This window comes from Zootoca vivipara, chromosome 8 (genome assembly GCF_965207765.1).
Source record: "Zootoca vivipara chromosome 8, rZooViv2.hap1.1, whole genome shotgun sequence".
Classification (NCBI taxonomy): domain Eukaryota; kingdom Metazoa; phylum Chordata; class Lepidosauria; order Squamata; family Lacertidae; genus Zootoca; species Zootoca vivipara.
This window is the reverse complement of record NC_142591.1, coordinates 38901032-38913637: the sequence shown is the minus strand read 5'-3', so window position 1 is coordinate 38913637 and position 12606 is coordinate 38901032. Positions and strand designations below refer to the sequence as shown.

The following is a 12606-nucleotide window of genomic DNA, read 5'->3' as shown; positions in this document are numbered from 1 at the left end:
AGAAAAGGATAAAGCTCAAGGATAGCTTGAAATGCACTTTAGCAGACTATTTTTTTTGTCATACTTCTAAGTATTTTGCAACTGATATGTAGTGGGGGGGACATTTGTTTTTTACCTTTAAATAATTCTATTACCACTTAAGATATATAATTTATAAAACTAGTCTTGTGGCACCTAACACATTTTTGTGGACAGCAGCCAACAGATGTACGAAGGGAGCTGAGGGAGGAGGATTCTAAATAGTGAAGTGCAAGGAAAATGATATACAGGTAAGTGCAGACTGTGATAGTTATGCTATTTCCACCATCTTTTGCTTTTCTTCGACTTCACTGTTTACATTCCTCTTCCCTGCCAAACATGTGTATGTACCGTGTGTGTATGTGTGTGTGTGTGTGTGTAGATAAATATACAGACACAGCTGCAGGTAACATTTGATGAAGAGGACTGTAGTCTATGGAAGTTTATGGGGGATTGCTATGGATTTGTTTTGTTATTGTTCTTGTTTTTATTATGTGTTTTGTGTTTTTTATTTTTTATTTTAATGCTGTGAACTGCCCAGAGAGCTTCCGACAAAGAATATCAAACAAACAAACAAACAAACAAACAAACAAACAAACATCAAAATGAATTTCTTAGGTGTTTTAGGTGCCACAAAACACTCTATTGTTTTTGCTGCAACACACACTGGTATCCCTCTGTCATTTGATATATATCCCTACTGTTTCCCAGCTTTTAGTTATCTCAAGAGAAGCAAGGCCACAATGTCTTCAGACCAGTAAAAAATAGAATAAAATACAGTATTGGTAGCAACTACTTATAACCAGTATTCAGACTGAAAATAGTTCTGGCAACTTTCTTAAATTTACAGCAAAAAATACAACTAGCTATTAGATCTCTCACACACCACAAAATTACTGTAAATACATTGCTTGTAAAGGCTGTTTTTTGTCAGTATAAACTCTGAAATGATAATTAATTAATTCAATACAGATTAATTTAGTCAGACAAATGGGAAGCAATAGCAGTTACTTCCTCTGTTAGTCAGCAATTCCAAGACAAACAGTAGCCTGGCTGCAGAATATACATTTCTCATCTTGCCAAGATGGAAAAATAGCTATCAAATACCACAGGTTGCGTTCCTTTTTAGAAAACGGCTCAGCTGGATATTTTTACAGTGTATAGTGCAATCCTATACATGTCTACTCAGAAGTAAGTCCATTTGTTTTCACTGGGGCTTATTCCAACCGTAGATAGGTATGCAGAAAAGCCTTAATGATATGACATTTTGGTATCAAAACTACTAAGGTGTAAAACAAGATAATACAAAACCAAAATGGAATTCACCTTTTCTTTCTAGGTACAGATTACTGTGCTTACCAAATGAATCAAAGAGAACATAAATTATATATGAACATGACCAATCATGTAACCATATGCTGTTTGTGTTCAAGAGCAGCTTTCATTGGAAAAGACAATTAGAACAGATGCTTAGGATTTTTAATATGCTGTTTGCCTAGATATGGATACAATCTGGAGATGACAGAAAAATAAAAAAAGTCTCAGAATTGGTGCTGATTTCACAATCACAAGGTGACTTAGGGATTATCCAGACTTCCTCTTCCAGGCACAGCCTTGCACTTTAAAGCTCTCTGTTTGCAGAAAACCCTATTGTTGTTTGCCCCGATTCAGTGGTAAAATGCAGGTTTGGACACAGAAATGTGGCACAAAAGGAATTGTGGATGAACCCTTAGACAAGAACATGAAATGCATTCCCAATTCAATATGATTGTGTGGCTAGTCCATACTTAAACATGTGGCTAGTTATAACTTGAAAAGGTCAACTTCAAAGCTAGGGTTATGAATTTGACTTGTTTCAATAAACCATGATTTATTATTAACCACATCAATGTAACCCTAGATGCTGCTAATCAAAAACAGAATTAAAAACAACTGATGTCCAGAGTGTGGCTATGCTGGAGTAGCAGTGGGGTGGCTGGGTGGAAAGAGAACAGGGCACCTGCACTTCTAGAAGAAGGAATTCAGTATGTATAGCTAAACCTGCTGGAATTCCTTCTCCTTGAAAAGGAAAATGTTATGGATAGTTGTAGCCCAGAGCGTCTACACCAGTCTCAATCTGGCCCTCGGGCGGTCAGGGAATCAGCATGTTTTTACTTGAGTAGAATGTGTGCTTTTATTTAAAATGCATCTCTGGGTTATTTGTGGGGCATAGGAATTCGTTAATTTCCCCCCAAAAAATATAGTCCAGCCCACCACATGGTCTGAGGGACGGTGGACCGGCCCACGGCTGAAAAAGGTTGCTGACCCCTGCTCTACACCTTACCAAATTAATCTGTGGAGGACGGAAGCCTATTAGAGAAGAAAAGGAATTGGGATTAAAGAATAGGGTGTCATAAATCCGTGTGTAAGAACTTATGGAATTATGGTTGTATGTATGTTTTTTGTATGTTTTTTCTCCCCCTTTTTTGTTTGATGTTGTCATTTTATTATTTTGGTTATTTTATTGACTGTGTTTGTTCATCAAGTAAGAAAACTGGAAAAAAGCAAAATAAAAAACACAAATTAATCTGTGGAGATGATGTTTGACAGGTCTCCCTAGGCATAACTATGTTCACAATCCTAGTCATGAAAACCTTTGTCCTGGTTCTTTTGTCATTCTCCTTGATGACCAAGTAATTGATTATCAAAGAAATTTAGAAGTCTCTTCTTTCAATTGCAATAAACTGCACTAGATGGTGAGCAGGACAGAAGTAGGGAGAACCATCTATTTCTTAGTTCGCATTATGTCTTTGATCAAATCCACTTTCTTAGGAGAAATCCAAGTTCAGGCCTTTTCATTTAAGGATAAAATTCCTGATTCTATTAAGTAGCTGAATACCAGAAATTGTGCACTGATATTAAAGAATCTGTTCCTAATCTTCTTAATTTCCATAAATAGCTTCCTCTGTAACTTCCCTGTTAGTATACAATGGGTTCAGAGAATAAGAGTTATCGTTTCCTCTGAAAATAGTTCCCTGGTGGGATCTTTGTTAAATTATTAATTACTGAATCCTCTTTGCACAGCTGGTCAAAACATCAAGTAATTTATTAGAACCATTTCAAGATCAATTGAACAACTGCTTCAGCTTCAGACTTAAAAAGTATTTAATTTACAAGCTCTATGGAAGTGGATTTCCAGTTACATTTTGGGGGAGCGGATAATCCAAGAATAGCTGGGTTAGGGGAACAATCCATCTCTCCCTTTCTTGTACCTCAGTTCTTCTATAATCTAGTTAGAACCTGAATTCAAACCAAAATAAGATGGGCAGCACTTTACATACATAAATAAAATCGCATATAATGTGAAATACACTCCCTGTCACCCTCTTTTACATAAAACCACTGAAATACACATCTTTAAAATAAGAAAGCAGTACTTTTAAGTTAAAAACAGAAACAAACAAAAAACCTTCCTCTCCCAACACTTCTGTCTAGCCAGCTGCTAAAACTGACTAGAAGTATCAATTAGAAGGGATGTCTAAATTTAAGAGGCGATGAAAATATGAACAGCAAGCATGACCAATGTACTAACATATTCTGATAACTTTAAAGTCAGTGGCTCCATAGGCATTCCCCATGTTCCTCTAATACACATTGGCAAACACTAAGAGATGGAATAGGTATTCTGGGGAAACTAAGTATGGCAGCAAATGCTTAAAGCAACACCTTCCTGGAGGGTAAATGTCAGAAACCTGAGGGAACTGTAGTGGTTACAGGGTGGGAGACAACTCTCAGATGGAGGAACTGGATGGACTCACTTTCCCTCCTGTTGCAGCCACTCACTAGTTCACACAAATTCAATAAAAGGTGGCTAGCATGCACCGCCTCCCCTTTCTAGCGACAAAGGCAGCCTCATGGAACAGGCTTCTACTGGAATGTTTGATGGGCCATGAGATTTGACTCCCTCTCCTTAGTGTTTTCCCCAAAAAACATTCTGATTTATACAAGGGAGATTCCGTAATAAAAATCTAAGTATAACCAGGCTGTGAAAATTATACAGCTACATAGGTTTTTGGCTAGTGGCTTGTCCAATGTTGAAGGACTAATGTAGAGTTGTGGTTCTGTGGCAACCTGTTGAGGTATACATAAAGCAAGGGCCTTGTTCCATCTGCATGTACAGACAGATTCTCATCGCCCTTGATCTTCCCAAGAGTCTATCTGATAGTTGACACACTTTGGTGTCACCTTCAGCAACAGGATTATGAAGAGCAGCTGGAAATCTTTTCAGCTCTTGATAGAGATGAGACCTTCCATTACTTACAGCCTCCTATCACATCCTCTTTATTCACTCAGTCCTCTTTGCTCAAAACACTGACCCCTACTGCTGCTCAGACCATCTCAAAATGCTTCTTCATCCACATGTCCACTCTGACTTTAAGCCCTTGTTTCCTGTTACAACCCTTCCTCCAGTTCTACCAATCTTCTGCACTCTATTTCCTTTCCTTCCCTTTCTTGCCCATTGCCCCCCACTCTCAGTTTTAAGACTGTAAGCTCCTTGTAGGTAGAGACTTGGCTGTTCTTTACCAATGAAAATCTAAGGTGTCACGTAAAGCAATGGTACTGCATAAACCAGAGGTGTACAACCTTTTTGGGTCCATGGCTCCCTTGACCAACTACATACTTTCTGTGGCACCCCTGTGGGGCTCAGGAGCCCAGTTATGTCACCCCTTGCCTGCAAAGCTGGCAGCTGCTCACCCCTTTTCGAACACCCTCCCTTGTGGAGTGTTCCCTCAGCCTCCTCTCCTTGGGAGTCCTCTGCCATCCCTGGTCTCTGAGCTGCCCCTCCTGCCCCAAAGAGAGATGCCTCCTCACACTGCCCCACAGGGGCCGGTAAGGCACCCCCTGGCCAGCACCAGAGGCACCATTTGCCTGAAACAGCTGTGCAAGCCTTTGGGAGGCAATAACATGAAAGGGCATCAGAGGAAGGAGGGAAGGAAAGAAGAACAGAGACCAGTGTTGCCCCTGACTATCATTCAAGGCAACCCAGGTTGCCACGGCACACAGGTTGAAAACCAGCAGCATAAACTATTAAGAAAGATAGTGATGAAAATAACAGAGCCTAATTCAAAAACAAAAACTATGCTTAAACTATTTAGACAAACATTATAAAAAAATAATACAAATAAGACTACTGCTCTCCTTTTTGAGGGATTCCCTATTTGTAAACATCAAGTCATCAGACAAAACAAGCAGGGAGGTTGATGATGAAAGCACCAATTAACATGGAAGCAAATGGAAATATCAATTTTAAAACAATTGAATAAAACACAACACACACATACAGCAACACAGTTAAAGAAAACTCCTGAATACAGCCTATTCTTCCTTAATCCAAAATCATCATAAATGAAGCTTGTGCTGATCATGTGCTAGCCCACTTCTATCCACAAACTCCTCAATTTGCTCCCCAAAAGCACAACTCAGAAGAAGGTTAAGAATTCAGACGATAAAGTACCAACATCACATTTTTGTGTGATGCACATGCCTGCCTGTTATAAAACTTTTTAAACAGAAACAGAAGAGGAAAAGCTCTTTAGATAATATTCAAATCCATAGCATGGTTTAAATCTGTAACATGTTAAATAGTAAATCTACAGCATATTAATGTATTAGTGTGAAAGGTTATGGGTCAGATCCAAGTCCAACATATTACAAGTAGGTGTCCATTTGTGCAACAGGATTTCACCTCCCTTTCCTCCCCACAGCAGCTCCTCTGGAGCATATTTTGCGGGCATGCAGGGGGGCTGAAAGGGAGAGAAGAAAACACTAAGCATTGTTGTGCAAGCAGGCAGGTATCACTGGATGTCACCCTGTTTAATGTAGCACATATAATTTTAGTAATAGAAAAAAGAAAGTATCAATTGAAACAACTGCATAAGGTTATGAGTTCAAGAAATAATAGTAAGTTCTCGTTTTATCTCCTTTCCTCCTCTCCTTTTCCATGTGAATTCTCTCTCTCAGATTTTCAGAACTAGCCATGGCTAATGTTATGCCTGCACTAGAATCTTTGCTAGCCCTACTTAGCTCAGCCCTTAGTTCTGAAAGCTACTTTTAATGATGGTTGCAAACTCTGATTTGGTGCTTACCATGGTTAGATGAAATACTAGTACACATGTGATATTACACTACATCATCTTAAGGCAGCCCTTTTTAGGGAAGCTTTTTAGGGAAGCTTTTAATGTTTGATGGATTTCTGTATTTTAATATTTTGTTGGAAGCCGCCCAGAGTGGCTGGGGGAACCCGGCCAGATGGGCGGGGTATAAATAAATTATTATTATTATTATTATTATTATTATTATTATTATTATTATTATTATCATCATCATCATCATCATCATGGTTCAGGCCCACTGTGAGCACCTGCAATGGTCAGGTAAATGCTGGGACTCACAGGCCCCAGAAAGGCCATTCAGAGCTAATTCTAGACTCTGAAATCACTTTTCATTTTCTTTCTTTCTTTCTTTCTTTCTTTCTTTCTTTCTTTCTTTCTTTCTTTCTACCAAAGTGGTGTCCATGCTGCAAAGTGGCTGCCAAGGCTGCATCCACCCACCATCTGCTTTTCTTCAGAATGCTTCTGGGACCTGATGCCAAGAGGTATTCTGGGAAATGAAAATGACAGGTGGCAATACCCTCAGAAAGTGCTTCACTTTGCAGTGCACCTGCCACATTGAGAAAACATGTTAAGAAGAGACAAAACTACTTGTTAAGCTTACTTGATGCAAAGACCAAGGTGATTTGGGAGGTCCTAGGAGGTGCTTTTCTCCTGGACTCCTTCAAACCTAGCTCTGATCTTGCCATATGAAAATGCAAGGGAAGGAAAATTCACATGTGAAAGTGGTGGAAAATTGCATGAGCCTAGAGGCCATGGGTAGAAGATCATGCCTGTCATTGGTTCATGTATGAAGGGAGTTCTGGACCAACATTTTGGTGGAGCATTACACTGGTACGGTGAACCAACAGAACTAATCTTCTATAAATGGTTTGTGAATAAATTCATAAGAACCCAAGAAGAGTCTACTAGATCGGACCAATGGCCCATATAGTCCAGTATCCCATTATCACAGTGGCCAACCAGATGCTTGCAGTAAATCCGCAAGAAGGTTTTGAGCACAAAAAGATTCTCCCACTCTGTTTTTCCAGCAACTGGTATCCAGAAGCATTACTGCCGCCAATTGTAGAGCAGATAAAGGTAAAGGTAAAGGGACCCCTGACCATTAGGTCCAGTCGTGACCGACTCTGGGGTTGCGCGCTCATCTCGCATTATTGCCCGAGAGAGCCGGCGTATAGCTTCCAGGTCATGTGGCCAGCATGACAAAGCCGCTTCTGGCAAACCAGAGCAGCACATGGAAACGCCGTTTACCTTCCCACTGTAGCGGTTCCTATTTATCTACTTGCATTTTGACGTGCTTTCGAACTGCTAGGTTGGCAGGAGCTGGGACCAAGCAACGGGAGCTCACCCCGTCACAGGGATTCGAACTGCTGACCTTCTGATCAGCAAGCCCTAGGCTCAGTGGTTTAACCACAGCGCCACCTGGGTCCCTGTAGAGGCAGATAAGAGCCATCATTTGATAGCCCTTTCCTCCGTGACTTTATCTAATCCTATTTTAAAGCTCTCTAAGTTAGTGGCCATCACTGCCTGCCATGGGTGTGAGTTCCATATAACTTTGTGCTGCATGAAAAAGTACTTTCTTTTATCTGTCCTGAATCTTTCATGTACTAGTGTTTGAGAAAGGGAGAAAAACTTTTCTGAAAAACTTATTCCATGCCATGCATAATTTTATACTTGTCTATCATGTCACCGCTTACTCACTTTTTCTCTAAACTCAAAGTCCCAAATGCTGCAACCTCTCTTCATAGAGGAGCTACTCTTTCCCTTTGTGTTCCCAGTCAGAGTAATGGGTATTTACTCAAATATATTACACTAGCTGTGCACTCTTCTATACGGTAACTACAGTATTTTTTAAAATAAATGTTTATACAAATGCTAATGATTTTACAGGTAGTGTGTATTTCAGATGATATTTAAATTTATCTTAAAATCTGCAGACTAGGATTTGGAAAAACATCCTTCAGATGTTTTTCTTACATTAAACAAAGAAATGGAATGGAACACAATTTACAGTTATCACAATAACCACGTCAGGTGCTGTAGCACTTTTTACCTGACAAGTCAAAACTGTAAGACATGCTAAGAGGCCGGATTGCTGGAAAAAGAAAAGAAAAGAAATCAAAATGACAAAAGAAAAACAATCTGTTTTTAAGGGAACACAAAGAAAACAGAAGGTTAGTTTAAATGAGAGACATTTCAAATTTTATTATACAGGCCAATCTAAATCTGAAATGAGTCAGACACTTTTTCTTTACAGCAGTAAAGGTGTAAGTGTAAACACTGCAACAGCATCATGGAAGGTTGCAAATACATTAACACCTGGATCCTAAACATATATTTCCCTGGAAGGGCCAGTTTAGCTGATATTAACTCCACATGCAGAGCACAGTGTGTATGATATTTAAAAGATCTTCACTGCATGTGCAGCTCCCAATATACACGTCTATAATATACCTATCATTGTTGCACATTCTCATCAGGGATGATGGTGGTGTACAGATACTCTGCATAACTGGGCTGCACATGTGGTGATAATCTTTTAAACATTACACTGCCTTCACATTACATAGCCACAAGTAAAGGCTTTCCTGAAGCCTCCATGCAGGATTAATACCTAATTTGGCCCGAAGTTACATAGATTCCAGTACGGGCCACTTGACACATGACAAATTACTTAAATGAGTGTAGAAAATTGCATATAAATCTTTGTGTATACTGTCACATACAAAAATACACATTTTTGTTGCATCACATGTTTAATTGCAAGGAAGTTCTGACTGCTAGCAGGTTTCTGTGGCATATACACATGGAAAAACAGACCTGCATTTTTTCAGCTTTTATATTTCAAAATTATTTTGGTATAGGGAATTTGTCGTGTCAGAAGTGGCTATGAATGTACTTAGGATCACTGGTAAAGTAAAATATATATCCTGCCACAAAGATGCTGCTGGAAAAGTTATACTATAATAGAAATACATGCATAAATACATACGGGGGGTGGGGTGGCAAACATTATGGCACTACATTTCAAGGAGGTAGGCACATGCAATTGCAGAGATACTAAAAATAGTTTGGTCAATTAACCATTAGTACTGGCATAAAATCCCTGACTCTACTCCCAACTGTAAATTGCCAAATGCATCACAAAATAACTATTCTTCAAAGATATCTATCATTCTTTTGATGAGAATGAGGTCATCTTGGTTGTAAAAAGAGTGGTTATTGGTGATTATAGTGTTTTCTCTAAATGCTTAAAGTGCTTCACATAATCCTTACAACCACCATGGAATGTAGGCCGGTATTATCCACAAATTACAGATGTGGAATTAAGATTGAAATATGGTGGTCTGCCTAAAGCTGCCCAGTATGCTAAAACTTGAACTACGACATGAAAAGGGACCTTATTGGTTTACAACTCATGCTTTTAACCGCTTGACTATATATACTCTCATGAAAACTGAGGCAACTGCTGATAATCAGAGTATGCACTGCTGGTGCATAATTATATACTGTAAAGCTGGATGTGTAAATAGATAACTTGAACAGCAATAGTATTCACACTGAATATTCTGACACTATAATTTAGGGGTTGCTAAACTCCACTTTGGAAGAAAAGATCCATCCTCCCTAAGCAATTTTTTTTTGCCTTCTGGCAGCAGCAGTGAAAACAACAAAAGATAAAGTAACACTGTGCTGGTATGGGTGGAGCCTAGTGCCCTGATGGGGATGAAGATGAAGATGGTTCCTTCCCCATTTATAGGCACTTCCTTCTTTATTGCCTGTGACATTAATAGTAGATACACAAGTCTTCTCACGGTGGTGCTGTTTTATGACTTTTAAATAAAAGTTTTAATGTGTGAGAGCTTCAGCATTTCAGTTTGAAAATGCTTATACTGTATAGTCTTTTTTTTAAGTGTCAGACAACAAATATCTCTCTTCAGTTGCATCAATGCCCCATAATTTCATTGACTTGTTTTTATTTAGTTTTTGATACGATGTGTGTCCAATGCTCCAGCATTTATCTACCTTGATTTTTATTACTGTAGAAAGTGGTACAGGTATCACACACTTCTCCAAGCTGTTACATGTGGACTAGATATCACACTATTGCATTTAAATGGAATCCTGTAGGACTACTGTGCAGAAATTGAAAGACAAGTTAAAAACACACACCCCATACACCAAAAGAATAAGTGACATGTTGCTTTGTACAAAAGGAAAGCAACCACTGCTACTTGTCAATAAATTAGTGGAAAACTACTCCATGTGTACACAAAGATCATTGTGGCAATTATATTTTCCTAGACTAACATAAGAAAAATGAAATAACTGAAAATTGAAATAGCTGGTCTAAATCACTGATCATTATTATTACTTTAATAAATACAGAGCCCATGTGCCTTTTAATAAGCAATCAGAGTTCCTGAGCTTGCAGATATTCCATTTCACTTTAATGACTATTCTTATGAAGAGAGCTCAGTGAACATACTGGTTCTCACACCTGCAAGAATTAAGCAACTTAGGTACAACCACCACCTATCAAAATTAGCAGGCTGGGTTTTGTTTAGCAATTTCCTTCCCTCTTTAGCCCCTTATTCCCCACACCCCCAAATCAGCATGAAAGGACATTTCAGAACAGTGTGCAGGTGTGTGGGAAATCACTGGAGAATGATTCCCTGTTCTCTTGATAGAATGCTCTGCTTCATCAATGAGCCTTCAATAAGTGGAGGGACACCAACTGGATACAAGCCATTAGCAATATGGAATAATTTCATTAGCAGAGTACCACCCAGGACTAATATAATCAAAATCAAAATACCTAGCCTGCTACGCCTGATCTCGTCAGGAGAGACGGGTCTCAGCTTTCTTTCAGACTTGATTTCTTCCAGTATTCTTTCATGGAGGCTACGTGGTCTTGGTGGGGTTGGTTTTAGTTTTCTTGCAGAGGCCTTGTGAATATTAATACAAAAGTAGAGAATTAATGCCAAACACTTCACAAGAGATGGGTACAGCAAATTATGATCATGGTGAAGTCTTTTGTAAACTAAAACACACACCGGGTTATGGGATGGATTCAGGCATTGATCCAGACAGGCTTATATAATAAACCTTACTGGTTCTAAACAAGATCAAATTTAAGATAGCAGGTCTGATAGACTTTGTTTCTTCATGCTTTTTCTCCTCAGTGCTCAATGCAAAGGCAGCTAATTTTTTGGTGGGCCTTTTCAAATAAAAAGGGTACATTCCTCAGGAACTGGGCATGATAGGATTAAAAAAACAACTAGGAGGATACAAATTAAATGGGAAATATGATTTATAGTGAATTAAAACCTCTCCCTCCTTGAATCAAGAAATACAGGTGCAAATAAAAATTGTTATTGGAAAGTGTGTGGACAGAGTCAGGAATGAAAAAACCCAGCAAGCAAACAAGGCTAGCTGAAATAGGTTTGTAAGGAATGTGTATTAATTCAACAGGGAGTCTGGCAGCAATAAAGTTAGTGCTTGTCTGAATCCTATATATGTTGAATGCCAAGGGGAAAATATAGCATGACTGAGAGGAGGAAGTGCATTTGGGCATAGCTGCCCCTGGTTAAATGGTCCAATGAGTGTGTGAGGAATTAAGAGAGGCAATGTCTTATTGTGGGCAGGGAAATCTGATTAGAAGGAAAGTGAAAATACCAAAGAGTTTTATTTAAAAAGTATTCATGTTACTTGTTTTAACTTTCTATGTAAGCATTATAAAGCTGAAAGGGAATAGATTATATGGAAAATGTTTGCGTTTTCTATTCTACAGCATTTTTCAGGTGAGAAGTGGTAGGAGCATCAATAAAAATAATTGTTGCAAACAAAATATATTTAAAAGCTGTATCTTAACTGGGAAAATGCACATATCAGATTACATACTGGATTTAATGGAGGTCGAGATCGGATAAAGTCCAAGATAATATCATGAGCACTCTTTTTTAATCGTGGAGGGATATCCCCATTGACCTGAAAGAGAGAAAACTAATGTTTTTTCTGCACATCTGTATCATCTGGTAATTTGAAAATGGAAACAGGGCAATGCAACCTAAAACCATCATAATCACTGAAACGCATCAGCAGTCTTCAATCAGCTAAGGGGTGCTGAAGATAATAACATGTTGTTTGACATTAAGAATTATCTTTGATGAATCAGACAAAAAATCCAGAACTATCACAACAGCCAATAGGAAGCAAGGCACAATGGGACGAATTCTGCTTGCTGCAGGTGTTGGCAACCTCCACCCACATATTGCCTGCATTTCACCCATCCACCCAAATTGCCAAAATGAACATAACAGCAGCTGCTGGTCCAGCATTCTATTCTCATATAGGCCTGAAGGCCACAAACAGAATGTATGAGTGCAAGAGCACTTTCCCCACTTGTGATTCCCAGCCTCAAAGATGTTATATGCCC

The 12606-nt window shown here is 38.9% G+C and overlaps 1 protein-coding gene across 3 annotated transcripts in view; it reads right to left on the bottom strand.

Moving 5' to 3' along the window:
* SPIRE1 (spire type actin nucleation factor 1) overlaps positions 1-12606 on the bottom strand; it is an 82835-nt gene that overhangs the window by 24977 nt on the left and 45252 nt on the right. For all 3 annotated transcript variants that reach the window (XM_088675315.1, XM_035125596.3, XM_035125597.3), the window contains exons 7-8: positions 12072-12158; positions 10987-11116 (exon numbers count right to left, since the gene is read on the bottom strand). In XM_088675315.1, coding sequence (XP_088531441.1) covers positions 10987-11116; positions 12072-12158 — 217 coding nt within the window. The remainder of the gene's footprint in view (positions 1-10986; positions 11117-12071; positions 12159-12606) is intronic.